General features: G+C 42.4%; 1 protein-coding gene across 1 annotated transcript in view; it reads left to right on the forward strand.

Moving 5' to 3' along the window:
• The window catches only part of PPEF2 (protein phosphatase with EF-hand domain 2), a 35,777-nt gene extending 14,560 nt beyond the window's left edge, over positions 1-21,217 (forward strand). The window contains exons 10-16 of the mRNA XM_055296209.2: positions 4,649-5,035; positions 8,293-8,478; positions 9,439-9,581; positions 14,772-14,878; positions 15,829-15,992; positions 17,268-17,355; positions 20,901-21,217. Coding sequence (XP_055152184.2) covers positions 4,649-5,035; positions 8,293-8,478; positions 9,439-9,581; positions 14,772-14,878; positions 15,829-15,992; positions 17,268-17,355; positions 20,901-21,154 — 1,329 coding nt within the window. The 3' untranslated portion in view covers positions 21,155-21,217. The remainder of the gene's footprint in view (positions 1-4,648; positions 5,036-8,292; positions 8,479-9,438; positions 9,582-14,771; positions 14,879-15,828; positions 15,993-17,267; positions 17,356-20,900) is intronic.
• The last annotated feature ends 1,378 nt before the right edge of the window (positions 21,218-22,595 follow it).

Genomic DNA, 22,595 nt, shown 5'->3' on the forward strand with positions numbered 1-22,595 from the left:
CTACTATATTCAGAGAGTGTGCTAGTTGGCAGAAAAAAAAGATGAAGATCAATTTCAGTTAAACTCAACAAATATGCTTTGAGTGCTTACTATGTGCAAAGAAAGTGTTACAGAGATAAAAAGATGAAACAGAGATGGTGCCTGCCCTAAAGGAACACACAGTAACCAGAATGTGTTGGGGTTGGAGGTGGAAGAGTGTGAGACAGAATGTATGATTTACCAATAATGATAGATTTCTATTTTCCATTTCATTTTGGAAATGGAAAGCTAGGAAGCAAAGGTTCTATTTTCTTACACTTAACTCTTAAACTTGACTCATTCCACACAGGAAATGCTGCTACGACATCCATGACAACATTTTCCTGGGAAGTTCCCAAGAAATTCAATGTCTTGAATTCCTGGGCTCAAGTAATTCTCCAACTTTGGCCTCCCAAAGTGTTGGGATTATAGGCATGAGCGACCACACCTAGCCATCAGTTGTATCTTGATTTTCTCACAAACTTTCAACTCAAATATTCTGTCCGGCTGCATGTATGCTTCCAGACAGAGGCAGAGACAGCAAGCCACAGTAGAGCAAATTATCTCATGGGAAGAATCATATTTAATTATGTAAACATAGAAGAAGGAACTCTGGGAAAGAATGCTAACGAAAAGTTTATTTTCTGTGGCTTAGCAAAAAGCTAACTTTCCGATGTTTGCTTTGCAAAGCTCTGGAGAGAGGGTGATGCAGCAAATGATACAGTCCAAGGACTACTTGAGAGAGAAGTACAGAGAGGTATGGGCTCCAGAGTCAGACTATCTGGATTCAGTCCTGGGAGAGTCTTAGTATTTTGTGCCTCAGTTTTCTTATCTGTACTATAAAAGATGCTATCTTATAGGAGTGGTATGAGGGTTAATCAACTAATTTATAGAAAGTGCCCAGAACAGCGCCTATTTGGAAAAGGCTCAATACATATTAACACTATTAATCTCCTTAAGTTAGGGATGCTGCTTGGAGCAGATAACAACATCCTTAAAATAAAATTACCTGGGCCGGGCACAGTAGCTCATGCCTGTAATCCCAGCATTTTGGGAGGCCGAGGCGGGCAGATCACGAGGTCAAGAGATGGAGACCATCCTGGCCAACATGGTGAAACCCCCGTCTCTACTAAAAGTACAAAAACTAGCTGGACATGGTGACGCGCGCCTATACTCCCAGCTACTCAGGAGGCTGAGGCAGAATTGCTTGAATCTGGAAGGCCAAGTTTGAGCGAGCTGAGATCGCACCACTGCACTCCAGCCTAGGTGACAGAGTGAGACCCCCATCTAAAAATAATAAATAAAAGTAAATAATAATATTTTAAAAATTCAAGTAATATTTAAGCATATGTTCAATTGATACTGAATTTGAGCTTCTAAATTAAGACTCAGAGCAAGAAAGCAACTTAATTTGAACATTCATACCTTATAAAATATAAAGATTAAGTCATCCAATTGGCCATGTAAGTCTCCTAACAAAGACAGAAAAAAAATATCAGTTCTGATTGTTCCTTTCCAGTGCTTCTAATTTTTATTATAAGAAAGAAAATACCCAGAAGAATCTGACAAAAAAACTCTACAGTTACTAAGTTTTCCATATGTAAGATAAGGATAAATATTAATTTCTCCTTATTGCAGAGATAGTATTGAAAGCAGAAGGCATAATATTTTCTCTGCCTGATTATTATAAATAATAAATGGGCTACATTTTTACTGAAGCAAAGATGGGACAGAACAATGCCGGGTTACAAACCTAGATGAGAACTGGAGAGATTTTGCCCATGTTAAAGTAGGAAGCAGCTACTCATTTATGAGCCAGTGTTAGAAGATTTTTCAGGAGACTTTTAAAGCAAAATCTAGACCTTAAAATCCTCCAAATTTCAAATGTCAAAATACCATTTTTAAAAGTTTATGAACATTACAATGCAAGCAAGACGTATCTGCAGGCTGCAGGTGACCCTAGCAGTGCCAGTTACAATCCCTTGTGTACTGGAGCCTCCCTCCACTAGGTTAAGGCGTGGGACATCAGTCTACAGTGGATGTTAAAAATCACTGGAAACATAAGATGGGGAAAATAGTCATTAATAGGACTTCTTTCCAGGAGAGGAATGTGTGTGAATGAGAGGAATAATTTGCTAGTCATCGGGGCTTTCTCAAGTACCATTAAATAAACCATCTTCTAACAAGGAGGGTCTGGTTATTTGCAGAGATTTTGTTTTGAATGAAGAACATGAGTTTGAGTCAATATGAATTGCTTGGGAAAATAAAGCAGAGGTTTTGGTGAGCTGAGATGGCGCCACTGCACTCCAGCTTGGTGATAGAGCGAGACTCCGTCTAAAAAAAATATAATAATAAAATACCTGAGAGTCGGAAGAGGTGGGACTGGTGGACTGGCCCTCACTGTGTGCCAACAAGGAGCAAGGAGGTGGTTATGAGTGGGTTTACATTTTGTGGTTTTGCACTCTCTATGCCCAAGATTGGAACTGCCTAGAATGTGACTAACACTTGTCCAATGTCAGATAATAAGCTCTGTTCTATTCTCTTCACTCTGGACTGTCCTTCAAACATCAGTCAGCTCTGCTGCCCCTCTCTGGGTGTCCTTCTTTGTTCTTGCCCTAAGCCAGTCCACACTGGGACATGGCTTTCTTGTATCACAGTCCTTAGATCTATTTGCAGAAAGTTCTCCTTCTTTGATTATGCGCTCACACAGAGTTCCCTTTGTGAACAAGCCCTTTATTGTGGATATACCATGAAGTCTTCCCCCTCGGGGTTCACCATAGCACTCAGGCACGCCAGGAATGGCTGCTCTCTCTTTTTGCTCGCTGCTACAATCCGCTCTGTGGCCTGACCCCGATCAGAATTCATGCCACTTATGTCCTCAACCCAGTCCCAGTGCCATGATGACTGCAAGTGAGAGGGACTCTATTCAATTCCCTGTGGCAAGGAGTGTCTTTCTGATTAGGTCCAGGCTGAAAAGAGGAGCTCCCTCCCCTCCCCTGTCCTTCCCCAACAGGTAAGATAAGGGGTACAAGAGCACTTCCTTATCTTAGGTGCTGCCTCCTCTGCAACAACAGTCAAGTTTTTCCCTTTCTATTTCTCACCTATATACTTTGATTCTCTTTGTTTTAGCATCTGTGGAATGACAGGAAAGTCAGTGAGGACTGGCCTGAGACAGAGTTGCCCTTTCCTATCCTTGTCTAAAAAAATCACTGGTCTCCCAGACAGAAATGATGATCTAGGTTTGTGTTTCTCAAATTATATGTGAAGGACCAGGTTTTATAAACTTCCAATTTGTTGCAGATCAATACTTTTGTAAAATACAATAACTATGAATTATTAGAAAAATGATGAAATAATATGTAAGACAACCCCCCATGACATGTGTGTACCTATGTAACAAACCTTCGCATATACCCCCAAACCTAAAATAAAAGTTAAAAAAAAAGAAAAAGGAAATACAAACAAAAGATACAAGCCCGCTGATCATGTGCTTGACTGTCGTGACAATGGCATATTGCTATAAATGTTTCTCAGACTTACTCTCAAGGGCTGTACTTACCTTGTCCCAGGCCAGGAACAGTGAACAGACCAGCACTTGTCTGTGGGCACCAGTGCTTAGGACTGACCTGGGTGTCAAAGTGGTACTCTCAAAGGATCTACAGTCCCTCCCTTCCTTCCTTCCTTCCTTCCTTCCTTCCTTCCTTCCTTCCTTCCTTTCCTTCTTTTCTTTCTTTCTCTCTTTCTTTCTTTCTTTCTTTCTTTCTTTCTTTCTTTCTTTCTTTCTTTCTTCTTTCTTTCTTTCTTTCTTTCTTTCTTTCTTTCCTTCTTTCTTTCTTTCTCTCTTTCCTTCTTTCTTTCTTTCTCTCTTTTTCTCTCTTTTCTCTTTCTCTTTCTTTCTTTCTCTTTCTTTCTCTCTCTTTCTTTCTCTGTCTCTTTCTTTTTTTATTGTTTATTTTTTTTTTTTGAGATGGAGTTTCACTCTTGTTGCCCAGGCTGGAGTGCAATGGTGCAATCTTGGCTCACTGCAACGTCCGCCTCCCAGGTTCAAGCAATTCTCCTGCCTCAGCCTCCCAAGTAGCTGGGATTATAGGCATGTGCCACCACGTCCAGCTAATTTTGTATTTTTAGTAGAGACGGAGTTTCTCCATGTTGGTCAGGCCGGTCTCGAACTCTCAACCTCAGGTGATCAGCCTGCCTCGGCCTCCCAAAGTGCTGGGATTACAGGTGTGAGCCACCGCGCCTGGCCTCTCTCTCTCTTTGTTTCTTTTCTGTGTTTCTTTTCTTTCTTTCTTTCTTTTCTCAGGGTCTCCCTCTGTTGCCCAGGCTGGAGTGCAGTGGTTCAGTCTCAGTTTACTGCACCCTTGACCTTCTGGGCTCAAGTGATCCTCCCACCTCAGCCTCCCTAGTAGCTGGGACTACAGGCATGTGCCGCCATGACCAGCTCATTTTTTTGTATTTTTTGTAGAGACAGGGTCTTGCCATGTTGCTCAGGCTGGTCTTGACCTCCTGGGCTTGAGTGATCTCCCGGGCTCGGTCTCCGAAAGTTCTAGGATTACAGGAGTGAGCCACCACACCTGTCTGGGCCTACAGTTTCATTGCAGCATCTGTATCTCTTTCTGGACGTGTTTAGATAGTTTCCACCATGAGGTGCAAAACGAGACAGAAGAGTGAGAAGCAGATGGAGGAGAAGAGAAAAGTCAACCAGAAGAGCTGTGCACAGGGACCCATCCCGTGGTTTCTCCCCGAAAGCCGCTCTCTTCCCTCTTCGCCCCTTCGGCTTGGCTCCTCCAAGGCCCAGAAAACCAGCAGGTCCTCCAGCATCCCCTGCAGCGGTTCCCTGGACGGGCGGGAGCTCTCCCGGCAGGTGCGGAGCTCCGTGGAACTGGAGCTGGAGCGGTGCCGGCAGCAAGCAGGCCTCCTGGTGACCCGAGAGAAAGAGGAGCCCTCCCGCTCAGCCTCAGAAGCAGACTCTGAAGCCGGAGAGCTGCGGAAGCCCACTCAGGAGGAGTGGAGGCAGGTGAGCCTGGCCAGGCGCTGCTTCCTAGCATGTGGCTGCCAACACGTCAAACCTCTCCCTTCCATGGAAACTCAGGGTATGTTTGGAGGCCCCTCTCTCTCTCTCTGGGGTAACAACACCGCGGAAGGACACTAGTATTTGCCTAATGACTCATATGTTTTAGAGTTTTATAAAAGATGGGGACGTGTGGCTGTTAGGCTCTGTTGCCTGATAATACTTGGGTTAGTGATTGAGCACCAGTAGGGTAAGAAGATAAGTTACGATTTGTTGGATGCTATTGGGTGCTACTTTTTTTTTAAATGTGTCAGCAATATGGCTGCCATAGTTCAAGGCCAAAAGGGCTAGGCAGCAGCTTCTTTCCTCTGTTACCAGGCAAGAGCTGTCCCCAGATCTCTAGAACTGTGTCACATGGCCACCCCTAGCTGCAGGGGAGACTTGGAGAGTAAGTAGTATGCAGCGAGGCACCTGCCACCCTGAACCCGCAGTTCTGTCAGTATGGAAGAAGGAAGAGGAGAATGGACATTCAGTAGGTGCTAACATTACTTGCCAAAATAGATGGCTCAGGCAGCCGACTTCACTGACGATGACTGTGGCAGAGAGAGGCCTGAAAAGGCTGTTGTGACCATCCAGGTGGAAGACGATTATCGTGAGCTTGTTTTTCTTTTTTTTTTTCTTTGAGACAAAGTCACTCCAGTTGCCCAGGCTGGAGTACAGTGGCATGATCATGACTCACCGCAGCCTGTATTTCCCAGGCTCAGATTATCCTCCTACCTCAGCCTCCCCAGTAGCTGGGACTAAGGTGTGCACCACCACGCCTGGCTAATTTTTGTATTTTTTGAAGAGATAGCATTTCACTATGTTGCCCAGGCTGGTCTTGAACTCCTGAGGCTCAAGCAATCACCTACCTTGGCCTCCCAAAGTGCTGGGATTACAGACATGAGCCACTGCACCCAGCCTGAGCTGCTGTGCCTGGCCTGTAGTAGTGTTAACAGAATTATAGGAACTTGCTGGTATTCAACCATTTCTGACCCATAAGAATGGCAATCTCATATAGTTCACCCAATAAAGAAATGAATTCAGCAGGGCGCAGTGGCTCACGCCTGTAATCCCAGCACTTTGGGAGGCTGAGACAGGCGGATCACGAGGTCAGGAGATCGAGACCACGGTGAAACCCTGTCGCTACTAAAAGTACAAAAAAAAAATTAGCCGGGCGTGGTAGTGGGTGCCTGTAGTCCCAGCTACTTAGGAGGCTGAGGCAGGAGAATGGCATGAACCCAGGAGGCGGAGCTTGCAGTGAGCCGAGATCGCACCACTGCACTCCAGCCTGGGCGACAGGGCGAGACTCTGGCTCAAAAAAAAAAAAAAAAAGAAAGAAAGAAATTCAGAATTATTGAAGAGCTAAAATTAGCAGAACTTGCTGATTGATTGGATGGAAGGTAGTGAGAAAGAGAGGTTGCAGCTGACTTTGAGTCTAGAAGCCTCAGAGAAAGAGATGGTGAGTTTAGTTTATGTTCTCTCAGAGTTATTGATCTGGGCTTCAACACCAATTTAGAATTGAAATTATAAAGTATAGGCCGGGCGCGGTGGCTCACGCTTGTAATCCCAGCACTTTGGGAGGCTGAGGCGGGCGGATCACGAGATCAAGAGATCGAGACCACAGTGAAACCCCGTCTCTACTAATAATACAAAAAAAAATTAGCTGGGCGTGGTGGCGGGCGCCTGTAGTCCCAGCTACTCGGAGAGGCTGAGGCAGGAGAATGGCATGAACCTGGGAGGCAGAGCTTGCAGTGAGCCGAGATTGCGCCACTGCACTCCAGCCTGGGCCACAGAGCGAGACTCCGTCTCAAAAAAATAAAATAAAATAAATATAAAGTATAGGTCTTTCCTTTTGCAAACTGACTCAGTGCTAATGTCTTGATATTTACAAATCAAATGAAGTTTTTCTTTTACAAAAGTACTTTTAGAAAGCATTAAATGTTGGCTGGGTGTGGTGGCTCACGCCTGTAATCCCAGCACTTTGGGAGGCTGAGGTGGGAGGATCATCTGAGGTTAGGAGTTTGAGACCAGCCTCTGGTTAACATGGTGAAATCCTGTCTCTACTAAAAAATACAAAAATTAGCCAGGCATGGTGGCACACACCTGTAATCTCAGCTGCTCGAGAGACTGAGGCAGGAGAATCACTTGAACCTGGGAGGCAGAGGTTGCAGTGAGCCAAGATTGCACCACTGCACTCCAGCCTGGGCAACAGAGTGAGACTCTGTCTCAAAAAAAAAAAAAGAAAAGAAAAGAAAGTATTAAATGTCAATAATCAAAATTATTCAGTTATTTCATCTGAGTATTATATGACTGGCAGTTATTATTTTCCTGAGTATTAATAATAGGGTAGAATCTGAAGTGCTAGAAAAATTGCTCAGCTTTTCTGCAATTATTTATTTATTTATTTGTTTGTTTGAGGTGGAGTCTCGCTCTGTCGTCCAGGCTGGAGTGCAGTGGCACTATCTCGGCTCACTGCAACCTCTCTCTCCTGGCTGGGTTAAAGTGATTCTCCTGCCTCAGCCTCCTGAATAGTTGGGATTACAGGTGTGTGCCTCCACGCCTGGCTCATTTTTTTGTATTTTTAGTAAAGATGGGATTTCACATGTTGACCAGGCTGGTCTTGAACTCCTGACCTCAAATGATCCACCTACCTCAGCCTCCCAAAGTACTGGGATTACAGGTGTGAGCCACCATGCCTGGCCTCTTCTGCAATTTGTAAAAAAAAAAAAAAAAAAAAAATTCTTAAACTACTTTAAGAAATAAAATGTCGATTGCATTTTCCCAGGACCACGTCTGGGGTCTTGTGAATATGCAAGAGACTCTCTTGCCAGTCCCAGGACTTGCGCCTTCTCTTTAGGGCAAACGTCCAGTAGCCTGGAGCATTGGCACTGACTGAAGACTACCGGCCATGATCAAGGCTTCTAGCAGGGCAACTTCATCTGTTTTACATATTGAGCTTTCATATCAGATTTATTTTCGAGAAAGTGGGTATATGCTTGTCAACAAATATGTATGCATGCACACATTCATTTTGTGAGTAATAAGAAATTCTGGAACTTTAGAGGTCCAAAATATAAATGTATGTCAAATATTGCTTGCATGGACATTTATTCACTTATTTTTATTCAAATATTTTCCTCCTCCTCTTCCTTTCATTTGAATGACTGTGGATGAATATGTATCTCGTTTTTGGGAAGGAAATCATCTCTTGGTCCTCTCAGGTTGTAGATATCCTGTGGAGTGATCCCATGGCTCAAGAGGGCTGCAAGGCCAACACTATTCGAGGAGGAGGCTGTTATTTTGGGCCTGATGTGACACAACAGTTGCTACAAAAATACAACCTGCAATTCCTGATCCGTTCACACGAATGCAAACCTGAAGGCTATGAATTCTGTCACAACCGCAAGGTGGGTGCTCCCTCTGCAGCACCACAGGCTTGTGTGTCACCAAAGTAGCCCGAAGGGCTCAGGCCTGGATGAGCAAAGGCTCTCAGTTTCTAACAACCTACAGACCTTGTATTTGTTACCTACTTGCTCAAAGCAACTAGATCCTTTACAGTCATTTATCCTTGACTCTTGTATCCTCTTTAAAACCCAAAGTTTGATTAAGGCCACTGTCCACCAATACCCTGACTGACATGGTCCCATTTTATGAATGGAAATACAAGGCCAGTGTTTTCTCAGCCACACCTCTATTCTTCAGGTCGCTCCCCAGGCAGGGATTCAGGATCATTTGTTTTCTCAGGAGCACAATTAACATCCTGACTAATCTTTGGACATCTCCAAATCCTACAATATTTGTCTCACCTAATACCACTGGTTATACTGTACAAGTTTCTTTATTGCAGGACTTCTGAGAACCTTTAGTTTCCTGCCACTGTAAATCTTCAGGAAGAGATACAGTATCTAGCATTTCCCAACGTATTGACTGTGAAAACTTTTTTCATACAGCACCTGAGGAGCCACAACAGTCCGTAAGAAACTCTGCTTTAAGGCACCACATCAGCTCTCAGAACTCATCTTCCTGCTCATTGTAATGGCCATCCTGGTTTATCAGACCCAGATGTCCTCTAAGTTGAAGGAAATATGGTGTTTTCTATAACCCTTGCTATTTTCACTTGGGATAAAAATGTGAAGAAGATACATTGTGAAACTATCGGAATTCAAATTTCTATGACTTGAGTCACAACTCTTGCCCTATTAGCATTGATGACTTTAGAAAAAAAAAAGAAAGAAAGAAAGAAAAGGATTCCCAGATGAGCACTAGGAGAAACAGCAGCTTCTGCAGTTGAGTTGGGCCACATAGGATTGAGGGTGAAGGTTTCTTCAGTGAATGTGAATGCCTGTCTCTCTTCTGTTTTGATGTAGGTATTAACGATCTTTTCTGCCTCCAACTACTATGAAGTTGGCAGCAACAGAGGGGCCTATGTCAAACTGGGGCCAGCCCTGACCCCACATATCGTGCAGTATCAAGCTAACAAGGTGACCCACACACTCACCATGAGGCAAAGGCAAGACTTTTCAATGAGTGATTTTCAGAAAAAAAAAAAAATTACAGTGTTCATAGAATCTTTGAATGAAGTGTCAAACGTTATATTTATTCAAATTCTATGTGAGAATTCAGAATTTGGCTATGTCAGCATGAAGTTCTATTAATACAATAGACATTAGAGTAGGAGTCTCTTCCTTCGCCTCCACACACTCCTAATAGCTCTATTAGGGAGCAACAAATTTGTTTTCTGAAGAAATTATTGTCAGTGGGGCATAGTGGCTCATGCCTGTAATCCCAGCACTCTGGGAGACTAAGGCAGAAGGATAGTTTGAGCCCAGGAATTCCAGACCAGCCTGGGCAACATGGCAAAACCCCATCTCTACAAAAAATACAAAAATTAGCCTGATGTGGTGGCGTACTCTTGTAGTCCCAGCTACTTGGGAGGCTGAGGTGGGAGGATGGCTTGAGCTTGGGAGGTGGAGTTTGCAGTGAGCCAAGATTGTGCCACTGCACTCCAGCCTGGGTGACAGAGCAAGACTGTCCCAAAAAAAACAAAAACAAAAAAGAAAAAGAAGAAGAAGAAATTATTCTCCATGGCTGCGTCTTGGGTAAAGTCTGCTTACTAAACCACTAAGTCTTTCTGAAGTTACTCTTCTATTTTCTCTCATCTTTAACGGGTTTGTGTTACCCCTACAAGCCACAGCCAGAGGTTCTTTCGCTGTCTGGAGATATGGCAGGTGAAATTCAGTGCACAGATTTGTTAATGAGACCCCTTTCTTGCTGGAAGGAAGCATATAATACTATTTGAATGGTAGCTTTTGGCCGGGCGCGGTGGCTCACGCCTGTAATCCCAGCACTTTGGGAGGCCGAGGCGGGTGAATCATTTGAGGTCAGGAGTTTGAGACCAGCCTGGCCAACATGGTGAAACCCCGTCTCTACTTAAAATAAAAAAAAATTAACTGGGCGTGGTGGTACACACCTGTAATCCCAGCTACTTGGGAAGCTGAGGCAGGAGAATTGCTGGAACCCAGGAGGCGGAGGTTGCAGTGAGCCAAGATCGCGCCACTGCAGCCCAGCCTGGGCAACATAGCAAGACTCCGTCTCAAAAATAAAATAAAATAAAGTAAAATAAAAATAAATAAATAAATAAATGGTAGCTTTTGAGATGATTCTGAGTTCTTAGTTGAGAGATTACAACCACAAAATGTTATAAAGAATTTATATGGGTAGTCTCACAGTAAATTTATGCAACAGATATTGTTATTAATTTCAGTTTTGTAGAAGAGATTATTAAAGAACTGAGGTTAAATCATCTGACCTGTGGTCACACAGCTAGTCCTTGAGTGAAGGTAGTCCTTGACCAAGGCAATTCTATTTCACAACCCACACTTTTAATGTCTATGCAATATTGCCTCCCACAGCGAAGATGGCCTCAGAGTATATAAGATGCTAACAGATACAGTTTTAGTGCTATTGAACATGCTTCTTTAAGTATTCAGCCTAACAGTTAGAAATTAAGATCGGCAAAGCTAGCATAAATCAGGTGGATAGAGAACATGTTAGTATTTAGCATTTACCCTTGTGTGAGTGCTATAAAAGTGCATTATTTTAAATCATTCTCAAGTTATTAAATATAGGCCAGCCTCACTTAAAAAGAAGAATTATGTAAAAATATAAACCCACCAAGTGAATGTCAGACCTACTGTGCAGCAAAATCATCTGTGGAGCTTTATAAAAAATCAGCCATTTGAGCCTCACCCAGCCCTACCGAATTAGAATCTCCAGGGGTGAGCCTTGGTACCTGGAGCACAGAACTGTGATCCCATAGGATTTAGGGGTTGTCACTGCAAAAAGAGTCACTGTAGGGAATCCTAGAAATAGTGTGTTTCAATAAGATAGTCAAAAAGCATTCAGCTCGGGCCGGGCGCGGTGGCTCACGCCTGTAATCCCAGCATTTTGGGAGGCCAAGGCAGGCGGATCACGAGGTCAGGAGATCGAGACCATCCTGGCTAACACGGTGAAACCCCGTCTCTACTAAAAATACAAAAAAATTAGCCGGGCGTGGTGGCGGTCGCCGTAGTCCCAGCTACGCAGGAGGCTGAGGCAGGAGAATGGCGTGAACCTGGGAGGCAGAGCTTGCAGTGAGCCGAGACCGAGCCACTGCACTCCAGCCTGGGCGACAAAGCAAGACTCCGTCTCAAAAAAAAAAAAAAAAAAAAAAAAGCATTCAGCTCTTTGAAACCCTCATTGATTGCATTAAATAAGTACAACATCACCTGATTTACCCAGAAATCACTTACCTGGTGACTTCAACTGTATGAAGCACATGGAGAACTTAGAAAAAAGGAGGGAAATGTCTCTGAGCAGCCATAATTGATGACGTTTCAATGTCCATAAACCCAAGATAACATGCTAGTTTTTCTTTTTTTCTTTCTTAATTTTTTTCTTTTTTTTTTTGGTGAGACAGGGTCTCGCTCTGTCACCTAGGCTGTAGTACAGTGGCATGATGACAGGTCACTGCAGCCTCGACCTGCTGGGCTTAAGAGATCCTCCCACCTGAGCTACCTCCTACCTGGTACTACAGGCATGCGCCACCATGCCCAGTTAATTTTTTAATTTTTTTGTAGAGACGAAGTCTCACTATTCTGCCCAGGCTGGTCTCAAACTCCTGAGCTCAAGCGATCCTCCTGCCTTGGCCTCCCAAAGTGCTAGGATTACAGGTGTGAGCCACTATGCCTGGCCTGATAACACGCTCTTCTTAGAGGAATCCTTAGTCAGAGTCCATTTACTTTTTGTTTCAATCCACTTCTCACAATAATAGAGAGTCAGCTTGGAGCTAGCATAGCCAAACAGGTATCTGGCCTCACTCCTTGGTAGCTATGTGACCTCGACCTAATTACTATCTCTGTCTGTAATGGGCATAATGGACTTAATGTTATCGTTCTTTCTTCAATGAGTGTTGAGGGATTTAATGAGATAATCCATGTAGAGCTCTGCATTTAGTAAGTGCTTACTAAGTGTTGCTTGACGTAGGGACAGGAAAGCCTTGTACATCCAGATAGCTTTCAAGGGCATTGCCCTACTCCATCCCTGCATAACTCTCCATGACTACAGATTACCAGGAGCAGCTTAAATGCTTTGTCTAACTAGTGGTTCTTAAACTTTTTAGGAGTCTCATGCTTCTGTTAGCCTCTGATAAAACGACAAATTGTCTGCAAAAGATTCACATATGCTCACATACCTGTGAAATTTGGGGTGAGTTTTAGGTGGTTCACACTTTCTTTTCCTTTTGTAGAGACAGGGCCTTGCTCTGTCACCAAGGCCAGAGTATAGTAGCATGATCATAGCTCACTATAACCTTGAACTCCTGGGCTCAAGCGATCCTTCTGCCATAGTCTCCCAAGTAACTGAGATTACAGGCATGCACCACCACGCCTGGCTAATTTTAAAAAGTTTTTTTTTGTAAAGAAACCCAGCCTGGCTGTGTTGCCCAGGGTGGTCTTGAGTTCCTGGCCTCAAGTGATCCTCCCGCTTCAGCCTCCCAAGGTGCTGGGATTATAGGCATGAGCCACCATGCCTAACTGGTTCGCAACTTTTTTTTTTTTTTTTTGGAGACAGAGTCTCACTCTGGTTGTCCAGGCTGGAGTGCAGCGGCACAGTCTTGGCTCACTGCAGCCTTGACCTCCCAGGCTCAGGTCATTTTCCCACCTTAGCCTCCTAAGTAGCTGGGACTATAGGCATGTGCCACCATGCCAGGTTAGGTTCACACTCTTTTAAGGATCTATTGTAGCCCACTTAAAGACTGTCATGTTAAATGCCTTCAATTGCCGTAAGATTTTCATCAAACATGATTTAATTTTTTTAACTTTTTTTTTCTTTTTTTTTTTTTTTTTTTGAGGCGGAGTCTCCCTCTGTCGCCCAGGCTGCAGTGCAGTGGCGCGATCTCGGCTCACTGCAAGCTCCGCCTCCCAGGTTCACGCCATTCTCCTGCGTCAGCCTCCCGTGTAGCTTGGACTACAGGCGCCCGCCACCACGCCCGGCTAATTTTTTTTTTGTACTTTTAGTAGCGACAGGGTTTCACTGTGGTCTCGATCTCCTGACCTCGTGATCCGCCCGCCTCGGCCTCCCAAAGTGCTGGGATTACAAGCGTGAGCCACCACGCCCGGCCTTTTTTTTTTTTAACTTTTAACACGGGAAAAGATAGGTTATCTGGTCATTATTTACAGAATAATTCGTTCCTCAATAAGACATTACAAGTAACGTATGCTTACCTTTTATCTCTTTTTACATTCTTTCTTTTTTTTTTTTTTTTTTGAGACAGGGTCTTACTTTGTCACCCAGGCTGGAGTGCAGTGGTGCGATCTAGGCTCACTGCAGCCTCTACCTCCTGGGCTCAAGTGATCCTCCCGCCTCAGCCCCACAAGTACCTGGGATTACAGGGATGCGCCACCACGACTGGCTAATTTTTTTTTTTGTACTTTGAGTAGAGAGGCGCGTTTTGCCATGTTGCCAAGGCTGGTCTCGAACTCCTGGGCTCAAGGAATCCACCCGCCTTGGCCTCCCACAGTGCTGGCATTACAGGCATGAGCCACCACGCCAAGCCTCTTTTTATATTCTTGTTCATTCAACTACAGATATTTATTGAGCACTTACTTTGGGCCAAGTACTGTGCCCAGCATTACTCTATTGACCCAATAAGAATGAAAAAACTAAACTAGTGTTATTTTTTTATTCATAAATTTTGCCTTCTGTTTCACATGATAATAAATTACAAGAAATGCACAATAATTGTGATAATGGATACTATTTGATGAGTGCTTTCTATGTGCCAGGCTTTCTTCTAAGTGCTGTACATGATATTACTCATTCTAATCTTCACAATAATCCTATGAAGTAGAGACAGGTACCATTTTAATCACTGTTTTACAGGTGGGAAAACTGAAGCACAGGATGATTAGATAACTTTACCACAGAGGTGATCTTTCTCCAGAACTTCTTCTCTAATCACTATCCCATACCAGGAAGGACAGCGGCATTCCCCATACTCATCCTGTTTGTGTACAACAGGGAAGAGTAAAGGAGCTCTCCCTCAAAAACTGAGCTCTTGGGAGACTGATATGTTAAGAAAGAGAGAGTAGAAACAGTAAAATCTCTAAGTATTTCATCTATACCAGTGTGTTAAAATGTCGCTTTTCATCTCCTGTCCCAGGATTAGCAGAGTGGAGGAGTCGGCTCTGAGAGCTCTGAGGGAGAAGCTGTTTGCTCATTCTTCGGATCTTCTCAGTGAATTTAAGAAGCATGATGCAGATAAAGTCGGTAAGAATGATCAAGTTAAAGATTCACAGAGGAAGGAAGCTAGCCAGAAAATCTCTGTCTTAACACTAGTTAGCAAATAAATATTTGTTGCTTTAATGAGTGACCCAAATTCCCCTTTGGCTATATCCTCCATTTTATTCAACTTAATGTCTCATTTATTCTGACTAAATTTTAAAATTCTAAGCTTTCAACAAAATACGAACTTGGCCAAATAGAGAGGGTGAAAAGAAATAGAGTCAGGGAAGGATAACATGGCCAGAACCAAGCAAAGAACAAGTGGGAGAAGTTATAAGAGTGTAAGACTGGCAAAAGACGAATGACTTGACTTGTTGAAGTTGAGTGTGTGCTTACCTATTTCATGATTTATTATCCAAGCTAAAAATGTTGTCTGCTCAATTAATGGAATTTCTAATGGACATTGACTAAATATATCCCTATTTAAAAACAGCAGTAACGTTTATGAATTCATAGTAATATCTTTTCCTATACACATACTGTAGCCTTCCAAGAGTTTCAGTGGATATATTCTAAGGAATTTAGGTGGTTTAATTTTTTTAAATAACCAATGCTCTAGATCTATAATGTTTTATGATATCATTTACAAGACTTTTATGTGGCTTGCAGAAGTATTGCCAGATTTAGTAAACAAAAATGTAAAATGCCTAATTAAGTTTGAATTACAGACAGACAACAAATAATTTTATGCAATATTTGGCACTTTATATACTTTACTGTCTGTCTTCAATTAAAATTTAACTGGACATCTTGTATTTTATCTGGCAAGCCTAGCTTCCAGCCAACTCTGCTACTATCAACAAAAATAGTGACAGTGCCCATTATTTCTATTACCTGCAGATAGTAAGAAGGATGTCAGGATAAAAATATACACACCATTGGGCAGGAAACTAGACTTCTAGGTGACAAGGCAACAAGTTAGCTCTCACCTGTAGGTTTAATCACCTTGAGTGACTGGGCAGCAGCGGTGGAGTCTGTGTTGCATCTAGGACTGCCATGGCGGATGCTGAGGCCACAGCTGGTGAACAGCTCAGCAGACAACATGCTGGAGTACAGGTCTTGGCTGAAGAACTTGGCCAAGAAACAACTGAGTCGCGAGGTAATGGTGTGGTAATGGTGGATGAGAACACATGTGGACTATGATACTCCTTAGAGAGAACTTGAGTCAGAAACAACCAACTAGTAATAACCCAAAAAGCTGGGTGGGTGAGAAAGGGGAATAACTATTTCTTGAGTTTCTATGTGTCAGGCTTTTGTGTTAAGTGGTTTTCATACATTGCCTCAGTTAATCCTCAAAACCACTCCAAGAAGTACATATTATCAGCACCATTACACTTATGAGGACACTGCCCACAGAGGTTAGCAACTTGCTTGAGGTCGTAGAACGACTAAGTTGGGACTCAAGCCAAGGTCTGTCTTACCTCAAGGCCCATTTTCTTTCCTCGACACCATGGTGCTTACCCTATTTAAAAAAGTATTTATTCAATAACTACTTATAAAATATGTAATGTATGTGCAACCTTGGGCTAGGTACTTCTTTTAACAGTGTTACTGCAATATAATTTACATACCATGCAATTCATCCATTTAAAGTGTATAATTCGGCTGGGTGTGGTGGCTCACTCCTGTAATCCTAGCACTTTGGGAGGCTGAGGAGGGTGGATCACTTGAGGCCAGGAGTTCGAGACCAGCCTGGCCAACACGATGAAACCCGTCTCTTCTAAAAATACAAAAATTAGCTGGATGTGGTGGCATATGCCTGTAGACCCAGCTATTGGGAGGCGAGGTGGGAGAATCGCTTGAACCCAGGAGGCAGAGGTTGCAGTGAGCCAACACCATGCCACTGCACTCCAGCCTGGGCAACACAGCGAGACTCTGTTTAAAAAAACAAATCTGAAAGGCTCCAAAGTCCAAAACTTTTTGAGTGCCAACACAATGCCACAAGTAAAAAATTCCACATCTGACACCTTTGCTTTCTGATGTATAAGGTGTATATGAAACAAAAATTAATTTTGTGTTTAAACTTGGGTCCCATACCCAAGATATCTCATTATGTACAGGTAAATATTACAATGTCCAAAAAAAGCCAAAATTCAAAACATTTCTGGTCCCAAGCATTTCAGACAAGGCATACACAACCTGTATGTGCAACCATCACCACAGTCAATTTTAGAAGATTTTCATCATGGGTGAGGTGCTTCTTCAACCACTAGATTATTTGGTGGGCTGAACTGGGTAGAGGGAATGGAGGGATGGCAAAATGTTTTCAGGTTTTTTCAAGAATGTGTGATTGTCAGGGTTTATTGTGTGTTACTTATGTATTGGAACAAGCCTAAACATATGACAAAGAAGGAAAGTGAATTTTTTCTTGCAGAACATACAATCAAGTTTGCTGGAAACATTGTATCGAAACCGATCCAACCTAGAGACCATTTTTAGGATCATAGACAGTGATCATTCAGGTAAAGGCACTCATTATTCTATCACTTTTGACGCACTGCAAGTATTTTACCTTAAACCCTTAATCTCCTTCCTGATTCATCCTCATTCATCTCCACTTAGGCATTTGGAGAGCAAGGTAAGAAGATTAGTGCTTATAAATGACAGAAACTAGGAAAGTACTTGAGTAGTATATGCAGCCCATAGAGAAAGAAGTGGGGCAGAGAAGAATGAAGACAAACTGAATGAGAGCTTCTTATAGGAAGAATAATTATTAGAAGATGTGATATCCTCTGGGCATGGTGGCTCCTGCCTGTAATCCCAGCATTTTGGGAGGCCGAGGCGGGTGAATCACCTGAAGTCAGGAGTTCGAGACCAGTCTGGCCAAGATGGAGAACCCCAGTCTCTAATAAAAATACAAAAATTAGGCGGACATGGTGGCACATGTCCATAATCCCAGGTACTTGGGAGGCTGAGGCAGGAGAATTGCTTGTACCCGGGAGGCGGAGGTTGCGGTGAGCTGAGGTCGTGCCACTGGACTCCAGCCTTGGCAACAGAGTGAGACTCTGTCGGGAAAAAAAAAAAAAAGAAAGAAAGATGTGCTATCCTTTACATTACCATCGAAGATAGCCACAAAGTAACGAAAAGTGCTTAGAATAGAAAGGCGTTTGCAACCGCACTCCCCCAACTTTTTTTAACTTTAAATTTTGAAATAATTATAGATTCACAGGAAGTTCTAAAAAAAATGTATGGTGAGGTCCTGTACATCCTCATCCTGTTCCCCCAATGGTCCAAAGGCTTTTTTCAATGTTATTATTGGTTTCTTTTGAGGCATAATTCACAAACCATATAATTCACCTGTATAAAGTATGCAATTTAGTGGTTCTCGGTATAGTCACAAGATTGTATAACCATCACCACTATCTAATTTTAGAACTCTTTTTTTTTTTTTTTTTTGAGACGGAGTCTCCCTCTGTCACCCAGGCTGGAGTGCAGTGGCACAATCTCGGATCACTGCAACCTCCACCTCCCGGGTTCAAGTGATTCTCCTGCTTCAGCCTCCTGAGTAGCTAGGACTACAGGCATGTGGCACCACACCTGGCTATTTTTTTTTTTTTTGTATTTTTAGTAGAGACAGGATTTCACCATGTTAGCCAGGATGGTCTCGACCTCCTGACCTCGTGATTCACCCACCTAGATCTCCCAAAGTGCTGGGATTACAGGCATGAATGACTGCATCTGGCCTAGAACATTTTAATCACTCCAGAAAGAAATCTCATACCTATTAGCAATTACTCCTCATTCCCTATCCCTCTTCCACGAGTCCCTGGCAACCACTAATCTACTTTCTGTCTCTATGGATTTGCTTATTCTGGACATTTGATGTAAATGGAGTCATGCAAAATATGGCCTTTGGTGTCTGGATTATGTCACCTAGCCTGTGTTCAAGATTCATCCATGTTGCAGCAGTATCAGTTTTTCATTCCTTTCCTATGACTGAATAATATTCCATTGTGTGGACAGAACTTTTATTTATCCAGTCATTAGTTGATTGACTTTGGATTGTTTCTACTTTTGGCTATTATGAACAATGCTGCTATGAACATTCATGTGTGACTTTTTGTGTCAATATATGTTTTCAGTTTTCTTGGGTTTATATCTAGGAGTGTAATTGCCTGGTCATATGGTGATTCTATGTTTAACTTTTTGAGGAATTACCAAACCATTTCTCACAGTAGCTGTACATATTTATATTGCCACCAACAATGTATGAGGGTTCCAGTTTCTCTACATCCTCACCAACGCTTGTTATTTTCCATTTTTGTTTTTTGTGGGGGTTTTTTTTAGTTTTTATTATACCCGTTCTACTGCAGTTTTGATTTTCATTTCCTTAATAACTAATGATGTTGAACATTTTCATGTGCTTATTGGCCATTTGTATATCTCTTTTGGAGAAATGTCTATTCAAATCCATTTTTAAATTGGGCTATTTGTCTTTTTATTTGAGTTGTAAGAGTTATTCATATATTCTGGGTCTTAGGACATTATCAGACATATGCCTTGCAAATTTTTTTTCTGATTTTGTGGATCATCTTCTCACTTTCTTGGTAGTGTCCTTTGATGCCCGAAAGTATTTAAAGTATTTTCTTTTCTTTTTTTTTTTTTTTTTTTTTTTAGACGGAGTCTCGCTCTGTCACCTAGGCTGGAGTGCAGTGGTATGATCTTGGCTCACTGCAACCTCCACCTCCTGGGTTCAAGCAATTCTTCTGCCTCAGCCTGCTGAGTAGCTGGGACTACAGGCACCTGCCACCATGCCCAACTAATTTTTGTATTTTTAGTAGAGACGGGGTTTCACCATATTGGCCAGACTGGTCTTGAACTCCTGACCTTGTGATCTGCCTGCCTCAGCCTCCCAAAGTGCTGGGATTACAGGCGTGAGCCACTGCGACCAGCCTGATATCCAAAAGTTTTTAATTTTGAAAAAGTCCAATTTATTTTTTCTTTTGTTGTTTATGCTTTTGGTATTACAGCTTTTTTTAGCTATAAAACTGTTGCATAGGCCGGTCACGGTGGCTCATGCCTGTAATCCCAGCACTTTGGGAGGCCAAGGTAGGTGGATCACGAGGTCAGGAGATTGAGACCATCCTGGCTAACATGATGAAACCCCATCTCTATCAAAAACACAAAAAATTAGCCGGGTGTGGTGGCAGGCGCCTGTAGTCCCAGCTACTTGGGAGGCTGAGGCAGGAGAATGGCATGAACTCGGGAGGCAGAGCTTGCAGTGAGCCGAGATTGCCACTGCACTCCAGCCTGGGTGACAGAGTGAGACTCCGTCTCAAAAAAAAAAAAAAAAAACTGTTGCATAACCTAAGGTCACAAAGATTTACACTTATGTTTGCTTCTAAGAGTTTTACAGTTTTAGTTCTTACATTTAGGTCTTTGATCCATATAGAGTTAGTTTTTTTTTTTTATATAGTGTTAGGTAGGTGTCTAGCTTTACTCTTTTTGCATGTGAATATCTGCTTGTCCCCCATCATTGTTGAAAAAAACTATTCTTTCCCAATTAAATGATCTTGGGAAGCTTGTAAACAAATCAATTGACTATAGCTGTATGGGGTCCAAAGGATTTTAATGGCCAGATTAAATTAGTATATGTTTGAGATGATTAAATGCAGGATTTCTCAACAGTGGTACTGTTGACATTTTGGGCTAGATACTTCTTTGTTTTGGGGTCCATCTTGTGCATTATGAGATGTTTGGCAGCATGTCTGGCCTTTATTTATCAGATGCCAGTAGCACCTCATCTCCATCTTAGTCATAACAAACAATAATGTCTCCAGACAATGCCAAATGTCCCCTGGAAGGAGGGGAGCAAAATTGCTCCCAGCTGAAAATCACTGGTGAGCCAGTGGTTTTGTGTGATCCTCTTGGGAGTTTAAATTAGATACTAGGATTTGGGTGTCTTTCTGTTTAGCAGTAGGGAGCAGGTGTCCTTGTAGGAATGTCAGAGAAAATGAACATTAAAAACTAGACTAACGCACTGAAGTGATTTCCTCCCTCTGATAAGGGTTCATCTCACTGGACGAGTTCAGGCAGACCTGGAAGCTGTTCAGCTCTCATATGAATATCGACATTACAGATGACTGCATCTGTGACCTTGCTCGGAGCATTGATTTCAACAAAGATGGCCACATCGATATCAATGAGTTCCTGGAGGCCTTCCGCCTTGTGGAGAAATCCTGCCCAGAGGGCGATGCCTCAGAATGCCCACAAGCTACAAATGCTAAAGACAGTGGCTGCAGCAGTCCAGGTGCACACTAAGAACAGCCTGGTCTTCATCACCCAAAGTGCCTCATAGGCAATGCTCAGCTTCTAGCTAGACTATGTCCCTTATTCTCCATGTGAAACTTTATGCTGAAAATTTACCTATCTATATGCATCAGAATCACCTGTGTATTTCAGTGTGGCGGGGTGGGTTGGGGTGTTGTGTATGTATGTGTTTTAAGTATATGAGTGCCCCAACCCGATCTCACAATCTTCACAAAGTAGAACTTAGGTATAGTGTTTTTAAATTCTAAAGTCCACTTCAATTAAGAACCACTGACAATTTAACTCCCTCATTGTTTTTATTATATATATATATATATATATATATATAAAATTTTTTTTTTTTTTGAGGTGGAGTTTCTGTCTTGTTGTCCAGGCTGGAGTGCATTGGCGCAATCTCGGCTCACCATAAACTCCGCCTCCCGGGCGACTCTCCTGCCTCAGCCTCCTGAGTAGCTGGGATTACAGGCATGCGCCACCACACCAGGCTAATTTTGTATTTTTAGTAGAGATGGGGTTTCTCCATGTTGGTCAGGCTGGTCTTGAACTCCCGACCTCAGGTGATCCGCCCTCCTCGGTCTCCCAAAGTGCTGGGATTACAGGCATGAGCCACCACGCCCAGCCTATTTTATACTTTTTATTTATTGTCTTAACAATGTCATATTGGTAAAGGAAAGTTATTTAAAAAATTGTATTGTAATTCCATGACCCAAACATATGGATTTTCTTCATTATTTACTTTTTCTTACTTGTTACTGTAGTGTTTATATAATTTTATGTTCTGCTTTTAAAAAATTAAATTCATATCTAATTGTAAACTCCCATGTGCTTCCCTTGTGATTCTGAATTCTTCATGATTATTAGTTTAATGCTTGCATAATTTTCTTTGAAGTGGATGTGCTATAATCTATGCAGCCATTCTCCAATTGTTAAACATGTGTATTATTTCCACTTTTTCATTATAAGAAATAACACTAGGCAGAGTGTTAGGACAAATACCTAATGCATGTGGGGCTTAAAACCTAGATGACATGTTGATAGGTGCAGCAAACCTCCATGGCACATGTATACCTATGTGTGTACATATGTGTTACAAACCTGCATGTTCAGCACATGTAGCCAAGAACTTAAAGTAAAATTAAAAAAAAGAAATAATACTGTAGTTCATAACATAGTGCATACAGCTTATTTTACACAAATCTTTTGAATCTTACATTTTAGTGGTATAAAATCCCAGGAATGGGATTACTTTGATAAAGGATGTTGTATTAGTCTAGGTGCTTCAGAGAAAGAGAACCAATATGATATTTACATAAGTATTTACTATAAAGAATTGGCTTACATGATTATGGAGGCTGAAAAGTCCTAAGATCTGCAGCTGGCAAGCTGGAGAACCAGGAGAGCCAATGGTGTCAGTTCCAGTCTAAGTCCAAAG

The sequence above is a fragment of the Symphalangus syndactylus genome, chromosome 10 (assembly GCF_028878055.3).
Source record: "Symphalangus syndactylus isolate Jambi chromosome 10, NHGRI_mSymSyn1-v2.1_pri, whole genome shotgun sequence".
NCBI lineage: Eukaryota > Metazoa > Chordata > Mammalia > Primates > Hylobatidae > Symphalangus > Symphalangus syndactylus.